This window comes from Nomascus leucogenys, chromosome 10 (genome assembly GCF_006542625.1).
Source record: "Nomascus leucogenys isolate Asia chromosome 10, Asia_NLE_v1, whole genome shotgun sequence".
Classification (NCBI taxonomy): Eukaryota; Metazoa; Chordata; class Mammalia; order Primates; family Hylobatidae; genus Nomascus; species Nomascus leucogenys.
In genome coordinates, this window is record NC_044390.1 from 34,649,931 (window position 1) to 34,675,454 (window position 25,524).

Here is a 25,524-nt window from a genome sequence, read left to right on the forward strand (position 1 = left end):
CTAGGCACCTTTTAAGTGGAGTCATACAGTATTTGTCTGTTTGTGGCTGGCTTATTTCACTTAGCATAATACCCTCAAGGTTCATCTATGTTGTAGCATGTGTCAGAATTTCCTTCCTTTTTAAGGCTGAATAATATTCCATTTTAGGACACATATTTTGTTTATCCATTTATCAATTGATGAAGACTTCAGTTGCTTCCATATTTTGACTATTGTGAATACTGCTGCTATGAACATGCGTATGCAAGTATCTGTTAAAGACCCTGTTTTCAATTCTTTTGAGTATATACCCAAAAAGTGGGATTGATGGATCATACGGAATTCTATTTTTAATTTTTTGAGGAAACCATCCTAGTGTTTTCTGCAGTGGCTGCACTGTTTTACATTCCCACCAACAACACAGGAGGGTTCCAGTTTCTCCACATCTTCACCGACACTTTATTTTCTGCTTTGCTTTTTTCGATAGTAGCCATCCTTTGGAGGGTGAGATGAAAGGGTCATTTTTATAGAGATATGGTTCAATCACCTTTGTTATAATCTCCATTTGTTTTGAAAACAAGATAAACAAGAAACTTTTCTTCCTTGCTCCACAACTAAGCCTGCCTGGGTAAATGGACGATTGAGTTAGTGATGGAGAAAGTGAACAGATGCTGCTTCAGAGAAGGCACAAAATGATGAGCAGCAGGCGTCTCTGCTCAGTAATTCAGTGTACTACAGTGGAACAAGAGTTCTGTTGGCTAGGTATGGTGGCTCTCGCCTGTAATCTCAGCACTTTGGCAGGCCGAAGCAGGGGGATCCCTTGAGTTCAGGAGTTTGCGACCAGCCTGAGCAACAAAGTGAGACCCTGTCTCTAAAAACAAACAACAAACAACAAATGTTTACTAATCACCCCATATACCTTAGGCATTGGTCTAGATGCTGCAGATACAACATTAAACAAGAATTTACTGCTGTCTTAGAATTTATATGCTAGCAGAAAAAGATAATAAGCAAAATACACCAAGATAATTTCAGACAGAAATAAATGCTGTGAAGTAATAAAGAGGGACACAGGCATTGATTCCCTTGAGCTTTAGCCCTATGACCTAGAGTTTTCTAAAAAGATAAAATTATACGCTAACCTTTCTTTTTTTCCTGGAGACAGAGTCTCGCTCTGTTGCCCAAGCTGGAGTGCAGAGGCGTGATCACGGCCCACTGCAGCCTCGACCTCCTGGGAGTACAAGCGTGTGCCACACTCAGCTGAGTTTTGTATTTTTTGTAGAGATGGGGCTTTGCCATGTTGCCCAGGCCAGTCTCAAACTCCTGGACTCAAACAATCCTCATATCTTGGCCTCCCAAAGTGCCGGGATTGTAGGTAGGAGCCACCGTGCCAGGCCATATAATTACCTTTCGAGATTTATTTTCAACAAATATGCTTTGAGCACTATGTGCTATGTCCTGGGATTTCAATAAAAAAAGACAAGAAGATTATTCTGAAAAATGAGATAATATATATAAAGCACTTGGAATAGAGTCTGGCACATAGTAAGCCCTCAATAAATGTTTGTTATGTTATTATCATCTTTATTATTAAAATTATCTGTGAAGTTTCTCTTACCTCTAAAAAAAAAAACATTCAAATTTCCCTATCCAGATTAGTTTTCCCTTCCCATCCGTAACATTCTTGTCTCCTTTTTAAACAGTAGCCTCTAAGTCTTTCTACCTGTATCTTCCCTCTTTGTTTTCTACTATGTTTGTTTCTTTCTTTACTGTTTTCTCTTTCTGTTAGCATGTAAACTCTAGCAGCAGTTCGTCATGGCGATTAACATTCTGGGCTCTGGAAACAGATTGCCTGCCTGAGTTTACATCCCAGATTCCACCATTTTTTGGTTGTATGGCCTTGGGCAAGTTACTGTTCTTCTCCATGCCTCAGTTTGCTCTTTTGGAAAATTGGAGTAATAGTAGTATATATTTCCTATTGTTATTGTAAGGATGAAAAGATATGACCTATGTGAAATGCCTGGTATGTAATAAACATTCAGTCAAGTTTCCACAGTTGTTGTCACTATACATAGCAAGGAACCTAACATGTGCCTGTAAACTGGAAATAGTAATGTATACCTCACAGGACTTCAGCCACATTTAAATGACATTAGACCTGAAATGTATTTAGTAGAACACTCAGCCTACATTGCTTATCCTCTCTTTACCCCCCAACCCCACTTCCCTCCTACCACACCCCACATGTAACTGCTTCCAAAAATATTTTCTTTTTGTACATAAAAAATATCAGTTCCAATTATCCCTTCTCCTCTTATAATTGCTGTCTTAATCTCCTGATATTCCTTTGCCTTCCATCCTGTGTAGTCCACCTCAGCTGGAATGGGATCGGTTGCTTCACTTCAAATTTTGGGACCTGTCTTCACACAGGAAAGGGGCCCTAACTCTGAGGCAAAGAAGCAGCACTCAGTCAGCCAGAGCTGCGCCCACATTGACTTTCATCTGTCCTGATTTGTGCTTCTGTAAACAAGGCTGCCACCTGAGACCCCAAATCACCCGGGGACTCCAGTTCATACCTTGGAGTCCTGTGTTCGTGTTTAGTGCCAGAACTCCATGAATGCCAAACACATGCGTGGATCTAAAGTGACTCCAAACCAAGTTGACCTCCAACAACACCTGTTCTGATCCTATTTGGAAGAACGTGCTGAAAAACAGGCTTGGTTTGCACTTTTTCTTGGCTCTTGTTATGTTACCATTAATTCTTGCCTGCTCACCCTCCCATCTCCCACCTCCCACCTCCCCTGCCTGCTTTCATAGCCTGACCTCCACCTTGGATTCCACTTCCCAGTCACATTCCCCTTTCAGGTCTAACAAATCGTCCTCTAGTTTTGAATGGAATTACAAATGCATTTTTTTAAACCACATCACAATGCCTCCTCTATCTGCTCCTTCCTTCCTAAAGCAAATGGTCAGAAACTTTAGCCTTGGCCTTCCGTCACCACCAAGGTCTTCCCACAGGTCTTGTCTTTTCACTTCCGATAGGATCTTGAAAACACATCCAACTTCTCTGCTGATCTGAAGCCTATAGGCACCCAACCCCCTTGAGTTTGAATGACTGCCAATATATGCATCAAAATCATTCTGATTTCTTCATCAAGACCCTTTCTGCATTCTTTCTGAGCAGCTGTTTCTGTTGTTTATGAAGCAGATCCTCTCCTTGAACCTTCCTTTGAAAGGTCTTTCCTCCACCCTCCTTCCTTCACAGGATCAACATACGTTTTCCTTTTCTTGTCTCTTCCTTCTGTTGTACACTCTTCTAGTTGTTATGAAAAGCAGAACAGAAAACCTATCCCTTTCATTTCACCTCATCTTACTTCTTTTTCTCCCCCATCATTCTTGCCTCTTGTTCCAGTCCTTCAGCTTTTTCCTATCATACCTCATTTTAAAAATTCCAATTTGTGGCTAACTGCTGCCATTTGCCATGTTTTTGGCTCATGCCAGTAAACAGAAAACTGGTCTCAGCCAATCCAAATGTCTACCCTTATGCACTTGCAGCATATCTTTCTTCATCACTTATTCAAACCTTGTCCCCAAATTCTGATTTTCCTGGCTATCCTTACCTTCAGCTCTGAATCTGTCCAGAGATTCCAGAATGCACCATGTATTTAGTACATACAGAATGTATTTAATCATGGACTCTTCACCATTGTCTTCAAAGCACATGACTTATTTAACTCCCAAAATAAACCCAAGTGAAGGAAAAGAAGCATCTTGGCCTCATTTTTTTTTTAATGAGGAACCAAAGAATTTGAGATAGTGAGTAACTTGCCCAAAGTCAAGTAGCTTGGGAAGTAACAAAATGGACCTATTGGAATCTGGGACATTTACCTGATCTCTAATTATTTCTCTGATTTTTATCAACCTTATAGAAAAGTAAATAGGCTTTTGGAATATGTTTATTGTAAAACTTCTTGACAAAAACATATCTCTTTGATAATACTCTGCCATTTTAAACAAATGAGCCCAGGAGTTTGAGGCCACCCGCCCTGGGCAGCATAGCAAAACTCCACCTCTTAAAAACAAAATGCAATGACAACAGGACACCATAATTTTTAAAACAGTTTTTAGTATAAATGAGGGCTCCTTTATGAATAGATGGAGTGACATTGTCAGCAACTGCCTTTAGAGTACAATTTGAGGGAAAAAAAATTGCTGCTTCTTAAAATATCTATCTATGGAAGATGCTAAAATGCATAGCAAATGTCTAAAGTACTGCTAGTAAAGAGCTAATCTTGGATGGATTCTTTTAAAAGAATCATCTTTTTCTAAAGTTTATTGAACCTGGAGATGGGAGATGGCGTAACAATTTATGTCTCCTATGCTATTCACGCTTCAATCTAAACGAAGTGATCTGTTCTTTTCAGCGTGGTAGCTGGACAGAGTGTAACTCCTGGCATTAGGAATACATTCAGAACTTGGGTTTTGGTGAAGGGAAATTGAAGAGAGGGCTTCAGATGCTGGACACGCCATGGTGAGGTCTTTCAATCAAGGAGACTGTTAGACAAGCTCATGGCTTGTCTTGGGAAAGCAAGGGGCACTAAGACAGCTGAAGAGCACTCCAAGGGACCCTTTGGGCAGGACCAGCTGCATAATTTGTGAGGCCCAGTATAAAATGAAAATATGGCATCTGTTGATTAAAAAGAATCAAGTACTTCAAGACAGTGACAGCAAAGCATTAACCCAAGTGCAGGGTCCTTCTCAGCACAAGAAGGTGAGAGAGGTATGACTGCACAGGTCACGATCCCTTGAAGCTAACTCTGCCTTAGGATATTATTAGAATGGAATGAGTATTTGTATTAGTTTGGTGCCCAAGTAATTGGGGTTTTTGCTATTACAATTATTTTTGCACCAACCTAATAGATGGGCCTGCATCCTGTGTTCTGTGGAACAGGCATCTGAGACCTCTGCTCAGAGTGGTGCTCCTGAATCCTGCATATATTCATTCATTCAACAGGCGTCACTAGACATCTGCTACTGAGCATGAATCAGGTGTAGAAAAATGGGTGTCTTAATCAGCTTTCCCAGTTTCCTGGATTGTCCTTCTCAGGACATAGTTTAATTAACAAGTATTTACTGAGAGCCTCCTAAGCCAAACCTTGTTGGTGGCGTTCAGACACGAAGTAGGTTCTTGACTAAGTTTGGGGAAAAGCTGTACTATACACACACACACACACACACACACACATATATATATATATATATTTTTTTTTTTTTTTGAGATGGAGTTTCTTTCTTGTCACCCAGGCTGGAGTGCAGTGGCACGATCTGGGCCCACTGCAACCTCTGCCTCCTGGATTCAAGCAATTATCCTGCCTCAGCCTCCCAAGTTGCTAGGATTACTCCCGGCTAATTTTTGTGTTTTTAGTAGAAGCAGAGTTTCATCATGTTGGCCAGGCTGGTCTCGAACTCCTGACCTCAGGTGATCTGCCTGCCTCGGGCTGCCAAAGTGCTGGGACTGCAGGCATAAGCCATGGCACCCAGCCCTACACTATATTTCTTCGAAGTCTTCCCCACTCGGAGATTCACAATAAGCATTAATGCATTAAAAAACCTAAAATCTACCAATGTAGAAACTCCTTTAATTTTGTTTAAGCACTCTTTCACATTTATTTGACCATAGACGAATTTCCTCAAGAGCCATCTAAATGAGAGGGAAAGAAGTTGTAATAATAAAGATAAGCTGTTCTTTCAAGAAGCTTTGTGGTGAAGAGAAGACTAGAGATAGGATAGTAATTTAAACCTGAACCTGGACCACTAAAAAGAGGAAAGGGGCCAGGCACAGTGTCTCAGGCCTGTAGTCCCAGACTTTGGGAGGATGAGGCAGGCAGATCACTTGAGGTCAGGAGTTCAAAACCAGCCTGGCCAACATGGTGAAACCCCATCTCTACTAATAACACAAAAATTAGCCGGGCGTGGTGTTGCACACCTGTAGTCCCAGCTACTCAGGAGGCTGAGGCAGGAGAATTGCTGGAACCCGGGAGGCAGAGTTGCGGTGAGCTGACTTCATGCCACTGCACTCCAGTCTGGGCGAGAGAGTGAGACTCAAAAAAACAAAGGTGATGGGGAAGGAAGGGTAGAACCAACTAATTAAAAGCAACTAACTAAGTGTAATAAGAGAGAGAAAAGACAGAGCCAATATATCAGAAGGCTGATATTTTGTATTTGGCAGAATACAAGCTTCACAGGCCTTTCTCTATCCTTTTCCACTCTTTTTAACAACCTCCAACCACTAGCGATGAAGGCTGCACACTGTGCATCTTATTCTTATAGTCTACCCCTCTCCACTTGTAGCTGCCTCCTCTGAGGAGTCCGGGTATGGCTAACAGCAAAGAAAAAGACAAGGCAGTGATTTGGATACTTGAAATGGGGCTCGTTTCATGACCAATCAGTTAAGAGCTTGAACACTGGATAGGATTAAAATTTTGATTTCCACTACCACCACCACCCCCAAAATTACAATGCCTGGTCATTGTAATTTAACATGACAAGAACAAGCAATTTCTACTCAAGTCAAAAATCTGCATTTTAGTAATAAATTCAAATGGTCTGGTTCAGAGACGAATGTGTTATGCTGAATGGATATTTCCAGTATAACAACAATGACAAAACCATTTGGTGGATTCCTCATTCTCTGGCAAGACATTATTTTTATTGGCTTTGGGACAACTTCTATTAATAGATGCTCAGTTCTCACTGCAGATTCATGAGTCTGTGATTCTCCTTTTACTAATACTTTTGAGCATATTTTGAACTAAAATAAGGTTTCTTTTTTTTTTCCAAGTAGGAGTTCAAATTCAGTGCAAGGCACCCACGAATGTTTTATTTAGAAGGGCATTAATGGATCATCCTCGCATTCACACTGCATCCGCTTTTAATTAAAAGATGAAGTGGGTGACATGGCAATTGCAACTGAACACTGTCTGGTAAGACTAGCAAAAGAATGAGGTGCCAGACATCTCCGGACCAGATGTCAAGGAGCTTGGTACATGGCTCTGCCCCCTAATTTTGTATGTGACCATTTGTCCACTCTAGGCCTCTCTGTCTACATAGTAAAAGGAGATGTGGGGCGTAACAGTGATCTCCAGCCTTTTCTGGTATAAAAACCAGAAGTATCTTACTATCAAGAGTAAGATATTTCGTGGACCTTCACCTGATTGTTGTATTTTAATGTTTGCAAGTTAATATTCATTGTGTGACTCACAACAAAGCTTAAGTGGATGTCAGGACTCCTCCAACAAGATGCTTTTCCATCCTGGAAGTCAGTGATTGCAGAGTGACCAACTGGCTTTCTGAGATCCCTCTCAGCTCTTGCTTTCTTTGAGTCTTTGAAGCTTTGTTTATGTGGAGAACAATGGGATAGCAGTAACAGTCATAACATTTGCCAAACATCTCCTAGGAAAAGGGTGGGTTTTTTAAAAATCTAGACTCAGGAATATATTGCCCAAAGTTTTCATTCTAAAGGAAGAACCCAAAGCCAAAAAAGGGGACATCTCCAAGGCCACAGGACCAATTTTGAAGTTCTTATAAAACACTCTGAACTGAACTTTCAATTTTGCTCAAATTAGATTGACTAAATTCTGGATTTTGGGGGTTCTGCTCTTGTTTTCTGGAGTGGGAGGCCTAAGTGGGTTACACTCAAGATGAAGAGAGAGGAAGTTCACATTCTAATCCTGCCTTCAGCAACGACCCCAAACTAGTTGCTATATAAACCAGGGAAAATTGTTTATCTCTGATTATTTTAGCTTAGATTACTTATTATTAATATCTGAATATGATAAGTACAATGAACTTTCTGTTGGCCAGCATTGTTGCAAAAGGGATATTTTGCTCAATCACATTTTCCTATTAACAGGAGATTACCATAAATGTATAGGTCAATTTTTAAAAATTATAGTTGAAAAAAGATCCATAACATTAGTACTAAACTGAACACAGTATAATCATTTTTTATTACTTAGAAAGCCCTTCCATATAATACTTAAAACTTCTAATCTCAAATATCACTAAATTGTTCAACTATACCACCTAGTTAAAAATACCAATTGCTATAAAGCTAAGCCAACCAGCTTCACTGCGTGTAGCTCTTGCTAAAAAAGATTCATTTAGGCTTGTGTATGTCAAGGTTCTACAGTTTGAGATAGTGACAGGAGGTCATTTACACATTTAGCATGAGAGATGCAGTGTCTCAGTTTATTACTATAGATGATGTTTACATTTTAACATCAGACAGTGCTTCACATGCACATAGATATTACAGAAGTATGACTAAGGAGCAATTCGTGACCATCAGAAGACATCTAAGCAGGCAGGAAAGGAACATGTTCCCTCGTAGATTAACCTCAGATAACGTTTTCCTCATCGTTTTCCTTTTAATCCCATTGGCAACTGGACACTGGAAGAATTTTAAAACAGAACCTGGGAAGTGAAACATATAAAATAATATCTGATTCCAAGGCCTTTTCTTTCCCTCTTTTTTTCTTCCTGAGTAACAGGAAATTATCCGTCTAATCCTTCTTTTTAAGAGTCAAGGACGGAATTTGTAGTTGCCTGTACATCCTTACCTTAGAGGGCTTAAACTGGAATGACATCCAAAGGCTTCACTTGTGGCTTCCCACACAGGATAAAAAGATGCTTCCAATGTGCGTCATATCATTGTTTAAATGTTTTGATTAGTCACTTCAGTTCGATGATTTTCTTTTCTTTTTTTTTTAACTACAGCCATCTCAGAAGAATATATATGCCATCAATTTCCAAGGCTAATATATGTCCCCAACATATTTTTTGTTTCCAAAACCTGGTTGAAATAATTTCAAAACTAAAGTTTCTGCTTGTTGGTCTAAGGTTTATCAACCGTAACCTTACATTTATCCATATTTCTCTGCATTCCCAAATAATCACAAAGATTCCTCTAATTGATGAACTTCAAAGATCTCATTTGAAGATGAGGAATTCAACATTTTGGTTTGCTTATTTTAAGGACACTTGGAGATAAAGCCCTAGAAATTGGTGTGGATTTAGTTGACATTATAATTCCTGATATCATAACAAGAGGTCTACTTTGTAAAACATATTATGCCGACTGAATCTTCCAAGTGGTTGCCAGGACATTTTCCTTCTTCCCAGCTTGGAGTTAATTAGGTGTTAACTTGAGCGTTCAGAAGAAAATGGCTAATTTTCAGAGGAAAAAAATAGACCTCAAAATATGTTAGACTCATCAATTGAATTATCATTGGATATATGCTGATTTTTATGACCTACAAATACTTTAGAACACATCTATTTTGGAGAAGGTGTCTATGTTCAAAATGCCTGGTCAGAATTGGCCAAATTTACATTTAAGTTCCCCCTCCTTGTTATGACATCTGTGTAAAGACATGGGAAATCCTCCGTCCAAGGGGCCAGACACACGTTACAGCTGACCCTGGCTAAGCCCAGCAGACAGTAGCCTCACTTGACTCATGCCCAAGCTCTCGGAACTTTACCCAGGAGGCACATTAACGTCCACACCTTTTGTTCTAAATTTACTGTACCAAACTTTACCAAAAGAATTCCAGATTTGAAAATAATAAAAAGCAAAGGAGCATAAGTTTCATTGTTAGCCCAGAAGTGAGTCATCACTGCAGAATTTCTTCTGTCTACTGATTAGACCGGATACGGGCTGGGCGGTACGACAGGAAAGGCTGTTGCTCTCTGTATGTGTGAGTGAATAGTCACAAAGGGTCAAAATTTTAACATGTTAAAAGCCAAATCTCTCTCCTGGGCATCTGGAGAGATTTTTTCAAAACACCCTCCCAGCAGCAAAGGGAAAAAGACTACATTTTTTTTTCCCTTTCTAACCTGAGTTTACCCCCAGCTGACACAGCTACGTGCTGTTCTGCATGGAGACTGAGACGACACTGATCTTTGTATTTGGCAGGGCTAATGTGATATGAGATTATCTGACATTTATAGGAGGGTAGTATATCTGAATCCTCTCTGGCCTGGCCAAACACAGCGTTCATAGTCTGTGGGCACAAAGAAATCCAAGCCACATGGCTCACACCACTTTTGCAATAAAGGGAATGAGTTTCTTCCACAGCATGGAATGGGGCATCATTAGGATGAACAAATAATTTATCATCCAGACCAAGGTACTTCCGAGAGTGAAAGGTGACCCAATTGATAATGACACCAGGACAACACCAACAAACCACAACTCTTCCAAACATGGTTACCCTAGGTGTCGTATTAACTAAGAATAAGAAAAATAATACACAGCATTTATTTAGTACTCACTGAAGGGCAGTTACTGTGCCAAGCATTTTGTGGATTCTCTCATTTAAACCTTGTAAAACTTGAAGCCTTATTAGATAAATACCTAAATACCTTATTAGCCAGGCCAGTGGTTTTCAAACTTCTTTGTGAACAATGGAAGACCTTTTGCAGGCAGAATCTTCCACAGAACACCAACACGGAAAACGAATAAAAAACACAACTTCCCTGGTCAAAGCTGGGATTGGCATCTAGTCCTAATGACCCCTCCTCCTCCTCTGCCCTGCCCAGGGTCCTCAGGCACCTTTGTAGAACCCTGGGCTTCTGGGGATTCTGTGAGTAGCCTTCAGCCAGACACTGATATGCTCTGATTCATTTAATCCTCACAACCCGATGACGTTTGTCATTTATGTCATTTTACAAGTAAGAAAAGCCAGGTTGGGAAGGACTAAATGACTTGTCTAAAATCATTTAGCTAAGTAAGTTAAAAAACAAGGATTCAAACCTGAATCTGTCAGACTCCAAGCCTACGATTTTCCACTACATCATCTGCCTCCACTGTGCCTGTCTTCTAGGCTGGTCAATATTTAGGAAGATATTTGGAACTTAATGGGCAAACTAATGTCCTCTGCCACATTTGCTCTTGGCTCTCCAGGGTCTTTGGGGGACTCACTCCAGAGGCTCTTAACCAGTCCTGTTCGACCAGATGGTACCAAAGAGTGACAATAACAATAATAATAGTTGAAATTTATGGTATTGATATGTGCTTGGCTATGTGCTAAACATGTTAAGTGATTGTCCCATTTATTTCTCACAACAATGCTACAAAGTAAGAACTATTGTTTTTATTGTTGCATCATTTGCAGATGAAAAAACTGAGCACTGCAGAGATTATGTAGTTGGGTAAAATATCTAGTAAGTGGTGGAGACAGAATTTGTCTTGACAACAGTGTATGCTGTCTTTTTCCCTCTTAACACACTCTGGTCCCCCCTGGTAATGAACTTGGCACCATTCTCTCAGCTAGCTGGGGTTCCCTTGACATTTTTATTTGACCTTACTCTTTTTTGGTAAACTAACTCCTGCTCAGCAGTAGGTATTTTCACTTAATGTATTATACCTCCTGGGAAAACAAACGTGTACTGGAAAAGAAATATCTGACGCACAATAAAATTTTAAAGAGTTTATTTAGTAAGAAGCCAGTCATACATTGGGAAACACCAGACCAAAAGAGGTTTAGTGTTCCAATGACAAAATGCCAGAGGCAAGTATTTATTGGGAAAGTGCAGAAACAAAGAATTTATTTGGTTGGTTTGCAATTACGTAATTGCCTTTTTTCAGGTACTGTATTGGAAAGTCCTTAGTGACATAACAATATGTGAGTTGGATGCTTATGATTGGCTGGGGTTATGTTTTAGTTCTAACATAAGCATTTATCAGATATGAACCCGAGTTAAGTTTTACTTCTGTTTGCAATTTAAGGTGCATGCATATTGGTGCGCACCTGTAGTCCCAGCTACTTGGAAGGCTAAGGAGATCACTTGACCTGGGAGGTTGAGGCTGCAGTGAGCCATGATCCAGCCAGGATGACACAGTGAGACCCTGCCCCAAAAAGAAAAAGAAAAAAGTAAGAAAAAGAGCACCCTGTTTCTCACCTCCCAGAAGCACTTTGTATTGGGAACTTTATATCAGTAATATAGATCCAGATTTCAGCAAATCCATGAAACCTATCTGACCTAAGAGCTTCCTGGAGTCAAGTCAGAGCTCTCCTGAGGATGAGTAACTATAGAGCTCTCTTGAGAGTTCCATAGTTAACCAATCTTTATACATTTATTCCATAAATATGTTTTGTATACAGACACCGTACTAGCTTCTTAGGTGTTTCTTTTTTTGCTATGACCAGCCTATCTAAAAAACTGCATTTGCCAGGCATGGTGGCTCATGCCTGTAATCCCAGCACTTTGGGAGGCTGAGGTGGATGGATTGCCTGAGCCTAGGAGTTCAAGCAAGACCAGCTTGGGCAACATGGCAAAACCCTCTCTCTCTCTAAAAAAAAAAAAAAAAAAAACCACACACACACAGAAAAAATTAGCTCAGTATGGTGGCATGCACCTGTCATCCCAGCTACTTGGGAGGCTGAGGTGGGAGAATCACCTGAGCCTGGGAGGCCAAGGCTGCAGTGAGCTGTGATTGCATGACTACACTCCAGCCTGGGCAACAGAGCAAGACCCCATATAAAAAATAAGAAGAAAGAAGACTCTGTTGACCTTTGTAAGAATGGATTACCTGTTATAGAGCAAATGCTATCCTCCCGCCTCAACCACCTGTGTAGTTGGGACCACAGGCATACACCACCTTGTCCAGCTAATTTTTCCTTTAAATTGTACACAGGGTCTAACTATGTTGCCCAGGCTGGTCTCAAGCTCCTGGGCTCAAGTGATCCTCCCACTTTGGGCTCGAGTGATCCATCCGGCACTCCCAAAGTGCTGGGGTTACAGGCATGAGCCACTGCACCCAGCCAACAGACTATTCCATATATCAATATATTCAATAGGACATTTATTTAATATTTTCAAAGATGATTATGGGCCAGGTGCGGTGGCTCACGCCTGTAATCCCAGCACTTTGGGAGGCCGAGGCAGGTGGATCACAAGGTCAGGAGATCGAGACCATCCTGGCTAACACAGTGAAACCCCGTCTTTACTAGAAAAATACAAAAAATTAGCCGGGCAAGGTGGCGGGCGCCTGTAGTCCCAGCTAGGCGGGAGGCTGAGGCAGGAGAATGGCATGAACCCCTGGGGGGCTGAGCCTGCAGTGAGCCGAGATCACGCCACTGCACTCCAGCCTGGGTGAAAGAGCGAGACTCCTTCTCAAAAAAAAAAAAAAAAAAAAAAAAAAAAGATGATTATGGTGAGTTCCTGAATTTGAACCAGCCTCCAGTGAATGCATCCTGGAATACCTTTTGCTTTCTTTTAGCCTAGAGTGTATCTGTTTTCACGTGACATGAAAATAGCATGACCTGGGTAATTCATTTGACAAGTATTTACCTAGGACTCGTAAGTGCTTTTTATTGTTACAAGTATAAGAAGACCATGCCATTATGCTTGTAGGTCTTTAAAGGACCTACAACCTAGTTGGAAATAATTTTAGAATGGGATTAGATAGTATATATCATGATATCAACTTACTCATATTAAAGACTCTACTTTGTCTCTTTTTCTATTTTTTAATAATGCCTTAGATAAAAAGATGTAAGGGATCTTGTTAAATACCTGGGAGACACAACGCTGGGAGTGAGAAATGGAAGACTAATATACTGACAATAGATAGTGATCCAGTAAACGAGAGCATTGTGCTGAAACTAACAAGTTGAAATTAACAAGAATAAATAGACAGCCTTGCATTTAGTTTCAAAAATCCAGTAGCATAATTACAGGATGGGAGAAAGCTGTAATGTCCACATTCAAAAAAGTCTTGTTGACTTTTTATTTAATCTACACCATCAGTTAGTATCTTAAAATACTACTGAGCACCAGGCACCATGTAGGCACTGGGGGACCTCACCACCTGATGCACCTGCAAACACAAATCTATTGGTCTCTAATGTGCAGCTGGAGGAGAAAATAAGCCTGCTTCATAGATCTCATCAGGAGGAGACACAACACTCTAAGAAGGTCGTATTTGATAAAATAGCCTGTAGAAGAGGGAGACTAGAGTTGTGAGTGACAGAGAAAACAGGCTGTACAGAAATACTGAGTGACCACAGGATGTTTAGTCTAAAGAAGAAAAGATTATAGAAGAAAAGACTTTGATGGCTGTTTTCCAGCCTTTGGAGAGCTGTCGTGTGACTACAGGGGAGCCTTAAGACTTTTTTGGGTTATTTCAGTTGGACCAATGCGGTGAAAGTTAGAAAGGGCAGATTCATGTCGATGTCTTAAAAGTTTTCCTGCCAACCTTGGAAAAGGCTGCCTCTAAAATTGCAAGATTTCTAAAAAAAGCTATATTGTCAGTGACTAGAATAGATGATCTCTAAGAATTCCTCTGATGCCAATTTTTTTCATTTTTATTTTCCAAATTAAGTAGGAGGTAAGAGAACTTTTCATATACCTTCCTGAAGCCTTCAGGCCTGCAAGAATTTTGCCAGCCCACAATTAATGAGTGTGCTTCTCCATCTTCCCCACTTTCACTGGCTAAAACAACCTTGATTTAGTGAACAGAATGTCATAGTAAATATACTCCAACCGTTAAATTACACCACTGACCCACTTTGGGTGAAACGGTTATTAAATTCTAAACTGTGTCTCCATTCATTCACCAGTTGGACATGTAAATACCACTGCTGACCAGAACATACAAGAAGGGGAAAATCTTGCCTCAAAGTGAGGTAAATGGTGAGAGGAAGTTGACAGACCAGAGCCTAAGAGGTGGAACACATAGAAGCTTCCACATACTGTCTGCAGCTCAAGGGGGAGTAATGGTGCCCTGAGCTGTGCAAATGCCAGAGGAAGGGAGGCACCTCTCAGCTCCCTGGAGCTACCCTAATATTTACTGTGGTGGTGTCTCCCAAGCTTCACAGTTCAAGCCAGCATCTTCGGAACACCTGCTATGATTTTAGGTGAGCCCAGATGTCATCACACAGCTAAGAAGAGAAACCATTACCACATTCTCAGCTGGCCATTTCTGTTGTTCACTTCTGACCAAGGAATACTTTGCCCAGAAGGTTGCCTTCAATGCAACAAAATGTACAGTTCTAGGGGAGGAAGACCAATTAAATACTTCTGTCAATAAGTTGCTGTCACCAAAAACTGTGAATTTACCTCTTTATTTTTTGCCAAATACATCATTTTGACATCATGTTAATTTTCCTGGGGAATCACTGTTTAGTTTAAAACAGGGAAGTTTTACTGCTTTAGTATTGACATAGATTGACAAGTAAACATAGAAGCCCAGTTTTTATTATTACCATTAACTAGAAATCTTGTTACAGTGAGACAAGATATCTTGCTTTTAAGTTGAAGTGCCTAAATAATCTGAAAGTTATTTTGAATGATACTAACAGCCACTTGGAAAAATCTGGTTAAAACAGAATTAAACTAAAAGATTAGTTGTATGATTGCAGAGTTACAGAGACTTTACAAGACTTTAAATAGTTACCAATAGTGATGCTTTTACACAGTGAGCAGGAATAGTAACATATTAATCTCTGGTAACTTTGTCAAGCTAAAAAATCATAATTATAGGGCTGGACACCGTGGTTCATGCCTGTGATTCCATCACTTTGGCAGCCCGAGACAAGAGGATCACTTGAGTTCAGGAGACCAGGCTGGGCAACATAGTGAGGCCTTGTCTCTACAAGAAAAAAAAAAAAAAGTAAAAAATTGTCCAGGTGTGGTGGTGCCTGTGGTCCCAGCTATGCCAGAGGCTGAGGTGGGAGAATTGCTTGATCCCAGGAAGTTGAGGCCGCACGGAGCTGTGATCATGCCACTGCACTACAGCCTAAGCAATTAAGGAGACCTTGTCTCAAAAACTAAAATTAAAAAAGGATCATAATTATGAAGGGGGAAAATGTGATATAGGTATTATGTATATAAAAACATAATGAGAGGCACCATTATTTCTCATGAAGGCAAGTGCCTCTATGAATCCATTGACGAGAAGGGTGCTGGGCAGCTAGTGATGATAATGGTGATAACCAAGAGGAAAATGTCAGAGCAGAGCCAATTCCCTTTTTCCAACTCATTTAAGGACCCACCCACTATTGTGTTTAGACACCCAGTACACCAAAAGGCTAAGGTTGCTTCTGTACAACATATTCAAATAAACCATTCCAAGTTAGACTTCTTTTTACTTGTAGAAAGAGCAACATTTTGCAGATGAGTTTTGTTTGGTTTGTCTCCATCAATCAATTCTAAGCCAAATGTATAAACCATTTTAACAAGAGATGAATCATGAGGCACCTGAGAAGTAATACCAATACACCAGCTACAGTGAATTTATTTAACTTTCACAGCAGTAGTTACTCTTACTATCCTGCTTTAACAGAGGAAGAAACTAAAGTGCAAGGGGTTTCGAGGAATTTGTCCAAGATCATACAGCTAAGAATTGGCAGAGGAGGGATTTGAACTCACCTTGGCTGGTGCCAAATCCAAGTACTTGATCATTAGGCTGTACCACCTCCCCAGTAATGTTACATAGGTAAAAATTAATCACATGCCTAGTGTGTGCCAGGGACTGTGTTAAGCCCTTTATATACATTAGCATGTTAACTTTGATAGTTGAGACATTTGGACACAGGTAAGAGGGATAACAAAAGAACCACTAGGTCGACTGTTTTATGTGTCTTTGGCATAACACCCTAGCTTGGATGTAATCTCTGTGTTACTTGAAATTGCAAGATTTTAGCAAAATGAGTTATTTTATGATTTCCTCCTTGCAGAGGTGGAATGGTGCAAACAAGTGAGCAGTATGAATTTGTGCACCATGCTCTGTGCCTGTATGAGAGCAGACTTTCAGCAGAGACTGTCCAGTGAGTCATTGAAGACTTATCAGACCATCAATCTCTTGGGGTGATTAATCAAATTACCCACCTAAGGCTTCTAGAAGGAGCTTTCTGCAATGGAAGGAAGGAGAAGCTCTGAAGCCAATGTATGGCATGGATTGTGGAAGACTGGGCAACATATTTAAGATTTCCAGCTCCTTGTGTATATGAATGCATTTGTAAGCATCCCCCAAATTATTCTGAAGGTTTTTTGATGATGGAGGTATGATAGGTTTATCACACAGCCTAAGGCAGATTTTGTTTTGTCTGTACTGACTCTATCTGCCACACAGAATGTATGTATGTAATATTCAGTAATAAATGTCATCAGGTGATGACTGGATGAGCTGCTGAAGACATTCGTATTATGTGTTAGATGCTTTAATGTTTGCAAAATCTGTCTTGTGAATGGACCGTCAGCTGTTAAACTGTTCCTGTTTTGAAGTGCTATTACCTTTCTCAGTTACCAGAATCTTGCTGCTAAAGTTGCAAGTGATTGATAATGGATTTTTAACAAATAAGTCTTTGTTTCTGAAAAACAAAAATCAAAAACAGTAACTATTTTATATGGAAATGTGTCTTGATAATATTACCTATTAAATGTGTATTTATAGTACCTCCTATCAAACAATTACAGAGCACAATGATTGTCATTGGGTATATATGTATTTACTCTCTATTATTGGGCATAGAGGTGGCTTCTACTCCAGAACTCTATCCACTGTATTTCTACATCGTGAGTCATTTTACTTTAAAAGGGAAAAACAAATTTGTAGCAACTATGAAGTATCAAGAATTTTAACTACTTGTCTCTCTTTTGCTAAGAAGGGATTTTTGAATATGCTATCTACCTGGAATCTCTCTCTCAACAAAAGGTATATGCCTTCAGGAATGATATAACCTGTCCCATTTTCGAGGTTCCTTATAAGGACATTTCCATGTATGTCCTTACATTTCTGAAAGGTTTCAATCTTCAAGAGACAAAAAACATTAAAATAACTACCCTCAGCAAACACTAGCTGTTCTGCTCATATATGAATTTTTAATGCAGCAATGTTGACTTTGTTTCATACTGCCAATAAACTCTTAATACTAAACACCGAGTAAAGCATATTCTTTTTTTTTTTTCTATTTGGAAAGACGCCATCCTCTATTTGGGGAAGACCAAAGTAGATAATGTGATGGGTTTAATTTTAGTGTCTGAATCTCCCCAGTGAAGATGACCATCTCAAAATGTAATATTGTCATCACTTGGGAGATAATGATCTAGAAGTGCCATCATTATGTGGTTTTCCTCAATAGACTTGCAGCGTATCATTATACAAACAGTACATGTTTATGTCTTTATATCACTTGTCATAGACCCTCATCAATTACATGGCTTATGTTTATTCAGCAGAATCACATCACCTGAAGAGATGTAATGTTTCAGGAACATTCAATTATCTGAGATTACAATTCCTTTCTTTCTTCTTGAGGTTAAGAAGTAGTCACATGCCAAAGGAAAGGTAGGTGAGGTCTTAACGAGATTTACTCTGCTCTTGAAGGCTGGAATATTTTCTACATAAAAAAAAAAGAGAGGTAATCATAATCCCTTCTTTCTAAGGAAACAGACAAAAGGACACTGGTGTAAAACTTCCCCAAACAATTCAATAGGAGGAAGTGCTCGTCACTGACTTTTCCCCCCACCATGAAGGCACATTTCCTTCCTAGTCTTTGCTTCTCTTATCTGGGAGAATTTTTTTTTTTTCCCCAAGCGAAGCATGAACAGTTGCTAAGTGGAAAATGGAGGCTGAATTTTACGTGGTGATTCTTACCTGCTTGATCTTCAGGAACTCAGGTGAGTGGGTCTGCCTCAGTTTCCTGAGGCATTTCTTCCAGATCTAGCTGAGGAGTCTCTGGTCTTTGAAAAGTGTCTGAAATAAGGTAGAAGGAGCCAGGTCTCCTTGGCAGTTTAGCCAAAGACGATGAAAAGCGGGAATAAAAGGAGCCAGCTATGCCCATACTGTTGAGATTTCTCTCCAAAAGAAAATAAATGCTCTCCTCTCATCCTCCAAATGCTTCAAGCAGCCCCTGAAATGATACATTTAGAGCAGAGCATAAAGAACCCCGAGGAAAAGTTTGTATTATTATATAACAGTCTATATTATTATATAACAGTCTGTGGCTTTCCCCAAGCCTTTTTCCAACCCGGTTATAGTTTTATTTTCTTTTATGTTGAAGAAAGAAAATTGAAGGAATATGATTAAAGGGGGTGAGGAAATGTAGTGTGTTTTATTTGGAAGTTGTCATTTGGGAGGGCTGAACATTTTCATGAGCGAGCTGGGCAATTTAAGTAAAACCTCATTGAAAATGGTTTCTGAGCCAGAGTATCTTGCTCTTTAATACTGATGTTTAGCAATTTGATGTTCAATTTTCTTACATTGGAGCATGATGATTTTTTAAAAATCTATTTGTATTTGAGAGAAAACTGTAGATATTGTCATAAAATAGAGAAATGCTCCTCTCCATGACTAAAGGAAATTTAGTTGGTGATAATCAATACTTCCACTGGCTGCAATTAGCTAGGAGGTTGTGCTTGGAGAAGTGGGAAAATTTGTTCTATTTTTTGATAAATGTATGCAATTTTTAAAAATTGTTATTCAAACTGAAATTTGTATATAAATACTTACTGTAATGTGAATTTAAAGACTGGAAAAGGGGGTACTTTTTTAAGGTAAGGGAGGAAGCTTATATCAAATACGTCAAATGGTTAAAAAGGGAGCTGAGCGTTTCATAACTTCAGCATACCTAACTAATTGGGCTAAAATATACTGTATACTTTGGATGGTTTTGTTTCTTTCCAAGCTTCCTTTCATTTTCCAATAAGAGGTGTGTTTTTTTCCCCTAAAGCATGTGAAAATTTAAAAAAAAAGATGGGGAGTTAAGTGTAACATATTGACATTTTACATCGTCAGCTTTGGAATTTTAAATCACATGTGTTAAATATGAGAATATTCACTTGATAGCAATAACAAAATATAAGTAAAACTAGTGATTTTATTTAGCTCATTTGTGGGTGGGTTCTTCCCTTTTCTAATGGGCCTCATAATTTGCTACATAGTGCTTTATGAGCTTTTCATCTTCCAGAAGGGTTTCAGATTGTCCACGTCCAGAAACAACAGTGTCTCTTCAAAAATGAGAAAGTGGTCGTGGGCTCATGCAATAGGACCATCCAGAACCAGCAGTGGATGTGGACTGAGGATGAAAAGCTCCTTCATGTTAAATCTGCACTGTGCTTGGCCATCTCCAACTCCTCTCGCGGCCCCTCCCGCTCAGCCATCTTGGACCGCTGTTCCCAGGCACCCCGATGGACCTGCTATGATCAGGAAGGCTTCCTTGAGGTGGAAAATGCCTCTCTCTTTCTCCAGAAACAAGGCTCCAGAGTAGTGGTCAAGAAGGCCAGGAAATACCTCCATAGCTGGATGAAAATAGATGTCAACAAGGAGGGAAAACTGGTCAATGAAAGCCTCTGTTTAAAAAAAGGTGAGCTATTCCTTTCAGAATGAATCCTGAAAATCTTTCTACTAAATATCTTGGGATTTTTGTTTGTTTGTTTTACATTTAAGGGAAGTCCACATGCCCCAACATATTTCCTATGGAAGATTCATAAGCTAATGGAGGTGGATGGTGACGTGCCCAATGATGGAAAACTTCGTGACCCTCATTAAAATAAGCCCAACTTTTTCTGTTGCTTTTTCTTCCTTCCCTTCTTGTCTTGCTTCTTTTATTAATTCAACAACTATTTCATGAGCCTCTCTTCTCTGCCAGTTAAGCACTGCTAGATGTAGGAATATGGATGTAGGCATATACACAGCATATATATGTAATGACTAAAGTCAGTAATCAGGAAATTATTAGATTTTATTGACAGACACTTCTATTTGCTGATTATAATAAATTATTAGAACATCAGAATGGTGCTTGATAAGACTGGAAGATAGTTGTGTTTTTGCAAATCTCTTGTATTGATGTTTAGGGGTAGATATCTTTTGGAGGTAACATACTTTTGAAATGTTAAGAATCAAAGGGCAGCCACAGATTTTTCTAATTTATTGACCATTAATGGATATAACCTAGATAATGGACACATGTAAAAAACATGTTATACACATGCACAAGCTCCTGGTGTGGGACACAGTTCAGTCCTGAGCTAGGAATTTTTGCTTGTGGAATATATAGGTAGTTTAATCTTCTCTTGAAGTTAATCACGCAATTGTGTATTTACTCTTCTATCAGAGGTTTGCTTTAGGAAGTCATGAAAGATAAAACTGATGAATCACAATATATTAGGCACCAATGAACCTTACAAAGCATGGGAAAAGTTATCAAGAAATGAAGCACCTCACTAAGAAGACAAATTTGTCAGGGTTAAGTAAATTGTCCCAGATAAATTAGCAGCAGATCTATGATTAGAGGCTAAGTTTTTTAACCCTTTGTTCAGTGTACGTTTCACTATACCAGAGGTTCCCAAATGCTTGACCGCAGACTTGCCCCATGGCTTGTATAAGAATCACCTGGGGTAGAAAAGGGAGGGCTTACTAAAAATACACATTCCCATAGCTAATGTATCCTGGGCTTAATTCCTAGGTGATGGGTTGATAGGTGCAACAAAGCACCACGGCACACGTTTACCTATGTAACAAATCTGCACACCCTGCACATGTACCCCAGAACTAAAAATAAAAATTAAAAAAAATACACATTCCCAGGATTCTTTCCCACCATTTTTTCCTCTACAACCATCTCTAAGATTCCGTTTCAGGAAATCTGGATTTGTGCATAATACTTGATATTTATTAATCACCAGAAAATTTTGATCCATAATCCAATATGGAGATCAGCATCCACTGTATTGTTAAGTCTTTTCCTTAGGTGTTGATTTTTGAGGCTTATATTAGTCTTTCCACCATGGTAATCTTTGGACAATTTTTTCTCACTCATTTATTCTGTAAGTTAAAACAAGCATTTAACTAGATGCCAGTTGAACATGTTATGCTTTTCTACAATAAGTGGTATGCTTTGCTACAATAAAAGTTGAGAGTTATAGTTTCTGTTCTTATATCATTTCTGCCTATGAGAATAAGATAAAAAACGTATTTGAAAATTCAACTTTATCAGAAAATATTCAGCATATAGCACCAATTTGTACAATACCTTTCCTGTGGTTCATCTATCAAGGCCTCTCCTAAATAATATAAACATTATAACTGTTCCATTTTTACTGTTTTACACAAGAAGTGAGATTCATCCCCAAACCCCAATCAAACCTTATTTAACATAAGATTACTTAGTTGGAACTTTAAAAAAAAGTAGATATGGACTCAGTGGTGAGTTATTCAAGATAAAAGATAATTCATAGAAAAACTACCTCCTATGACCCTCATACAAATACGTCTAGTAATAGACTTCAAAAATAAGGTAACTAGAATAAGCCATTTGCAATTAACCACTGAACAATGCTATATTCAAAAAATGCCTGATAATATGTGTTGGGGAAAGAAATTAATTTCTAGAAAAAGCAGAAGTTAAAATTTGCACAATTGTGGTACAAAAACACCCTTATATTTGAGTACACATAAGTATAACACATACTTTTGCTTTAACACAATTATAAGCTAACAGATATATTTTTCTGCTCCATCTTAAATATGCCATTGTGGGGTTTTTTGTTTTTGTTTTTGTTTTTTCTTTGGTTTTTGTTTTTAGAAACAAAGTCTTGCTCTGTTGCCAGGCAGGAGAGCCATGGTGTGATCATAGCTCAATGTAGCCTCCAACTCCTGGGCTCAAGTGATCCTCCCACCTCAGCCTCCCAAAGTACTAGGATTACAGGCATGAATCACCACGCCCAGCCCTGATAAAAGATTAAGAATGATACTTGTAGACCTATATCATGAAAGCTCACTGACTAGCTAGAGTAGCTACTGTGAAAAATTAACCGAAATGCGTTCATATGTTTGCAGTGAATGATTCCAAATCATTGTTTAAGTTGATAACTAAGTATTATAATCTACAGCAGCACAAATACATGTGTTGTTCATCTATGGGATGTGAATTTTTTTGTGTGTTCTTCCGTAAAAGAAAGCAGACCTATGAAGGTAAAAATCTAAGCCACATGTTTCATATTTGTTTCATAAAAGACACATTAATGATTATATTCAAGTTTTCAGGTAATATTTAATACCTACTATGTACCAGAGCTTGTACTAGCACTAAGGTACCCTGTGCTAGTACTAAGGTACCCTCCACAGGTGATTTTTAACCCAAGCTGCATATTAGACTCACATGGCAGCTTTTAACTAATACTAGAGTACAAAACCTGAGCTTTATCCTCTAAGCTGACTAAATCAGGTATTGTATTTTTAAAGTACTTCCTAGGTGATTCTGATGTGCAGCCAAGGTTGAAAATCATTAAATACATCTTATTCCTTAGAGTAATGGGGAAATCAGATAAGTAAATAAATAGGTCATTACAATAGAATGTAGAGAGAAGAAAGTACTTTCCAATATATGTCCTTGCCAGTATGTCACATTAAGCACTCATTCCTTTTTTTTTTTTAATTATACTTTAAGTTCTAGGGTACATGTGTACAACGTGCAGGTTTGTTACATAGGTATACATGTGCCATGTTGGTTTGCTGCACTCAACTCGTCATTCACACTAGGCATTTCTCCCAGTGCTGTCCCTCCCCCAATCCCCCACCCCCCGACAGGCCCCAGTGTGTGATGTCCCCTGCCCTGTGTCCAAGTGTTCTCGTTGTTCAGTTCCCACCTATGAGTGGTACATGCGGTGTTTGGTTTTCTGTCCTTGTGATAGTTTGCTGAGAATGATGGTTTCCAGCTTCATCCATGTCCCTGCAAAGGACATGAGCTCATCATTTTTTATGGCTGCAATAGTATTCCATGGTGTATATGTGCCACATTTTCTTAATCCAGTCTATCATTGATGGGCATTTGGGTTGGTTCCAAGTCTTTGCTATTGTGAATAGTGCCACAATAAACATACATGTGCATGTGTCTTTATAGTAGCATGATTTATAATCCTTTGGGTATATACCCAGTAATGAGATGGCTGGGTCAAATGGTATTTCTAGTTCCAGATCCTTGAGGAATCACCATACTGTCTTCCTCAATGGTTGAACTAGTTTACAGTCCCACCAACAGTGTAAGTGTTCCTATTTCTCCACATCCTCTCCAGCATCTGTTGTTTCCTGACTTTTTAATGATTGCCATTCTAACTGGCATGAGATGGTATCTCATTGTGGTTTTGATTTGCATTTCTCTGATGGCCAGTGATGATGAGCATTTTTTCATGTGTCTGTTGGCTGCATAAATGTCTTCTTTTGAGAAGTGTCTGTTCATGTCCTTCACCCACTTTTTGATGGGGTTGTTTGTTTTTTTCTTGTAAATTTGTTTAAGTTCTTTGTAGACTCTGGATATTAGCCCTTTGTCAGATGGGTAGATTGCAAAAATTTTCTCCCATTCTGTAGGTTGCCTGTTCACTCTGATGGTAGTTTCTTCTGCTGTGCAGAAGCTCTTTAGTTTAATTAGATCCCATTTGTCAATTTTGGCTTTTGTTGCCATTGCTTTTGGTGTTTTAGTCATGAAGTGTTTGCCCATGCCTATGTCCTGAATGGTATTGCCTAGGTTTTCTTCTAGGGTGTTTGTGGTTTTAGGTCTAACATTTAAGTCTTTAATCCATCTTGAATTAATTTTTGTATAAGGTGTAAGGAAGGGATCCAGTTTCAGCTTTCTATATATGGCTAGCCAGTTTTCCCAGCACCATTTATTAAATAGGGAATCCTTTCCCCATTTCTAGATTTTGTCAGGTTTGTCAAAGATCAGATGGTTGTAGATATGTGGTATTATTTCTGAGGGCTCTGTTCTGTTCCATTGATCTATATCTCTGTTTTGGTACCAGTACCATGCTGTTTTGGTTACTGTAGCCTTGGAGTGTAGTTTGAAGTCAGGTAGCTTGATGCCTCCAGCTGTGTTCTTTTGGCTTAGGATTGTCTTTGCTATGCGGGCTCTTTTTTGTTTCCATATGAACTTTAAAGTAGTTTTTTCCAATTCTGTGAAGAAAGTCATTGGTAGCTTGATGGGGATGGCATTAAATCTATAAATTACCTTGGGCAGTATGGCCATTTTCATGATATTGATTCTTCCTATCCATGAGCATGGAATGTTCTTCCATTTGTTTGTATCCTCTTTTATTTCATGGAGCAGTGGTTTGTAGTTCTCCTTGAAGAGGTCCTTCACATCCCTTGTAAGTTGGATTCCTAGGTATTTTATTCTCTTTGTAGCAATTGTGAATGGGAGTTCATTCATGATTTGGCTCTCTGTTTGTCTGTTATTGGTGTATAGGAATGCTTGTGATTTTTGCACATTGATTTTCTATCCTGAGACTTTGCTGAAGTTGCTCAACAGCTTGAGATCCAAAATTTCAGCCCAAAGCTGAGACTATGGGGTTTTCTAAATATGCAATCATGTCATCTGCAAACAGGGACAATTTGACTTCCTCTTTTCCTAATCTAATACCCTTTATTTCTTTCTCTTGCCTGATTGCCCTGGCCAGAACTTCCAACACTATGTCAAATAGGAGTGGTGAGAGAGGGCATCCTTGTCTTGTGCCAGTTTTCAAAGGGAATGCTTCCAGTTT

General features: G+C 39.2%; 2 protein-coding genes across 4 annotated transcripts in view; both read left to right on the top strand.

Moving 5' to 3' along the window:
- Window positions 1–17,926, top strand: part of PTPRR (protein tyrosine phosphatase receptor type R) — a 274,788-nt gene extending 256,862 nt beyond the window's left edge. For all 3 annotated transcript variants that reach the window (XM_003259539.3, XM_030819989.1, XM_003259540.2), the window contains one exon: window positions 16,725–17,926. In XM_003259539.3, the coding sequence (XP_003259587.1) occupies window positions 16,725–16,818 (94 nt within the window). In that variant the 3' untranslated portion in view covers window positions 16,819–17,926. The remainder of the gene's footprint in view (window positions 1–16,724) is intronic.
- A 398-nt stretch (window positions 17,927–18,324) lies between these two features.
- PTPRB (protein tyrosine phosphatase receptor type B) overlaps window positions 18,325–25,524 on the top strand; it is a 122,232-nt gene continuing 115,032 nt past the window's right edge. The window contains exons 1-2 of the mRNA XM_003259537.3: window positions 18,325–18,666; window positions 19,956–20,351. Of these exons, the coding sequence (XP_003259585.1) occupies window positions 18,612–18,666; window positions 19,956–20,351 (451 nt within the window). The 5' untranslated portion in view covers window positions 18,325–18,611. The remainder of the gene's footprint in view (window positions 18,667–19,955; window positions 20,352–25,524) is intronic.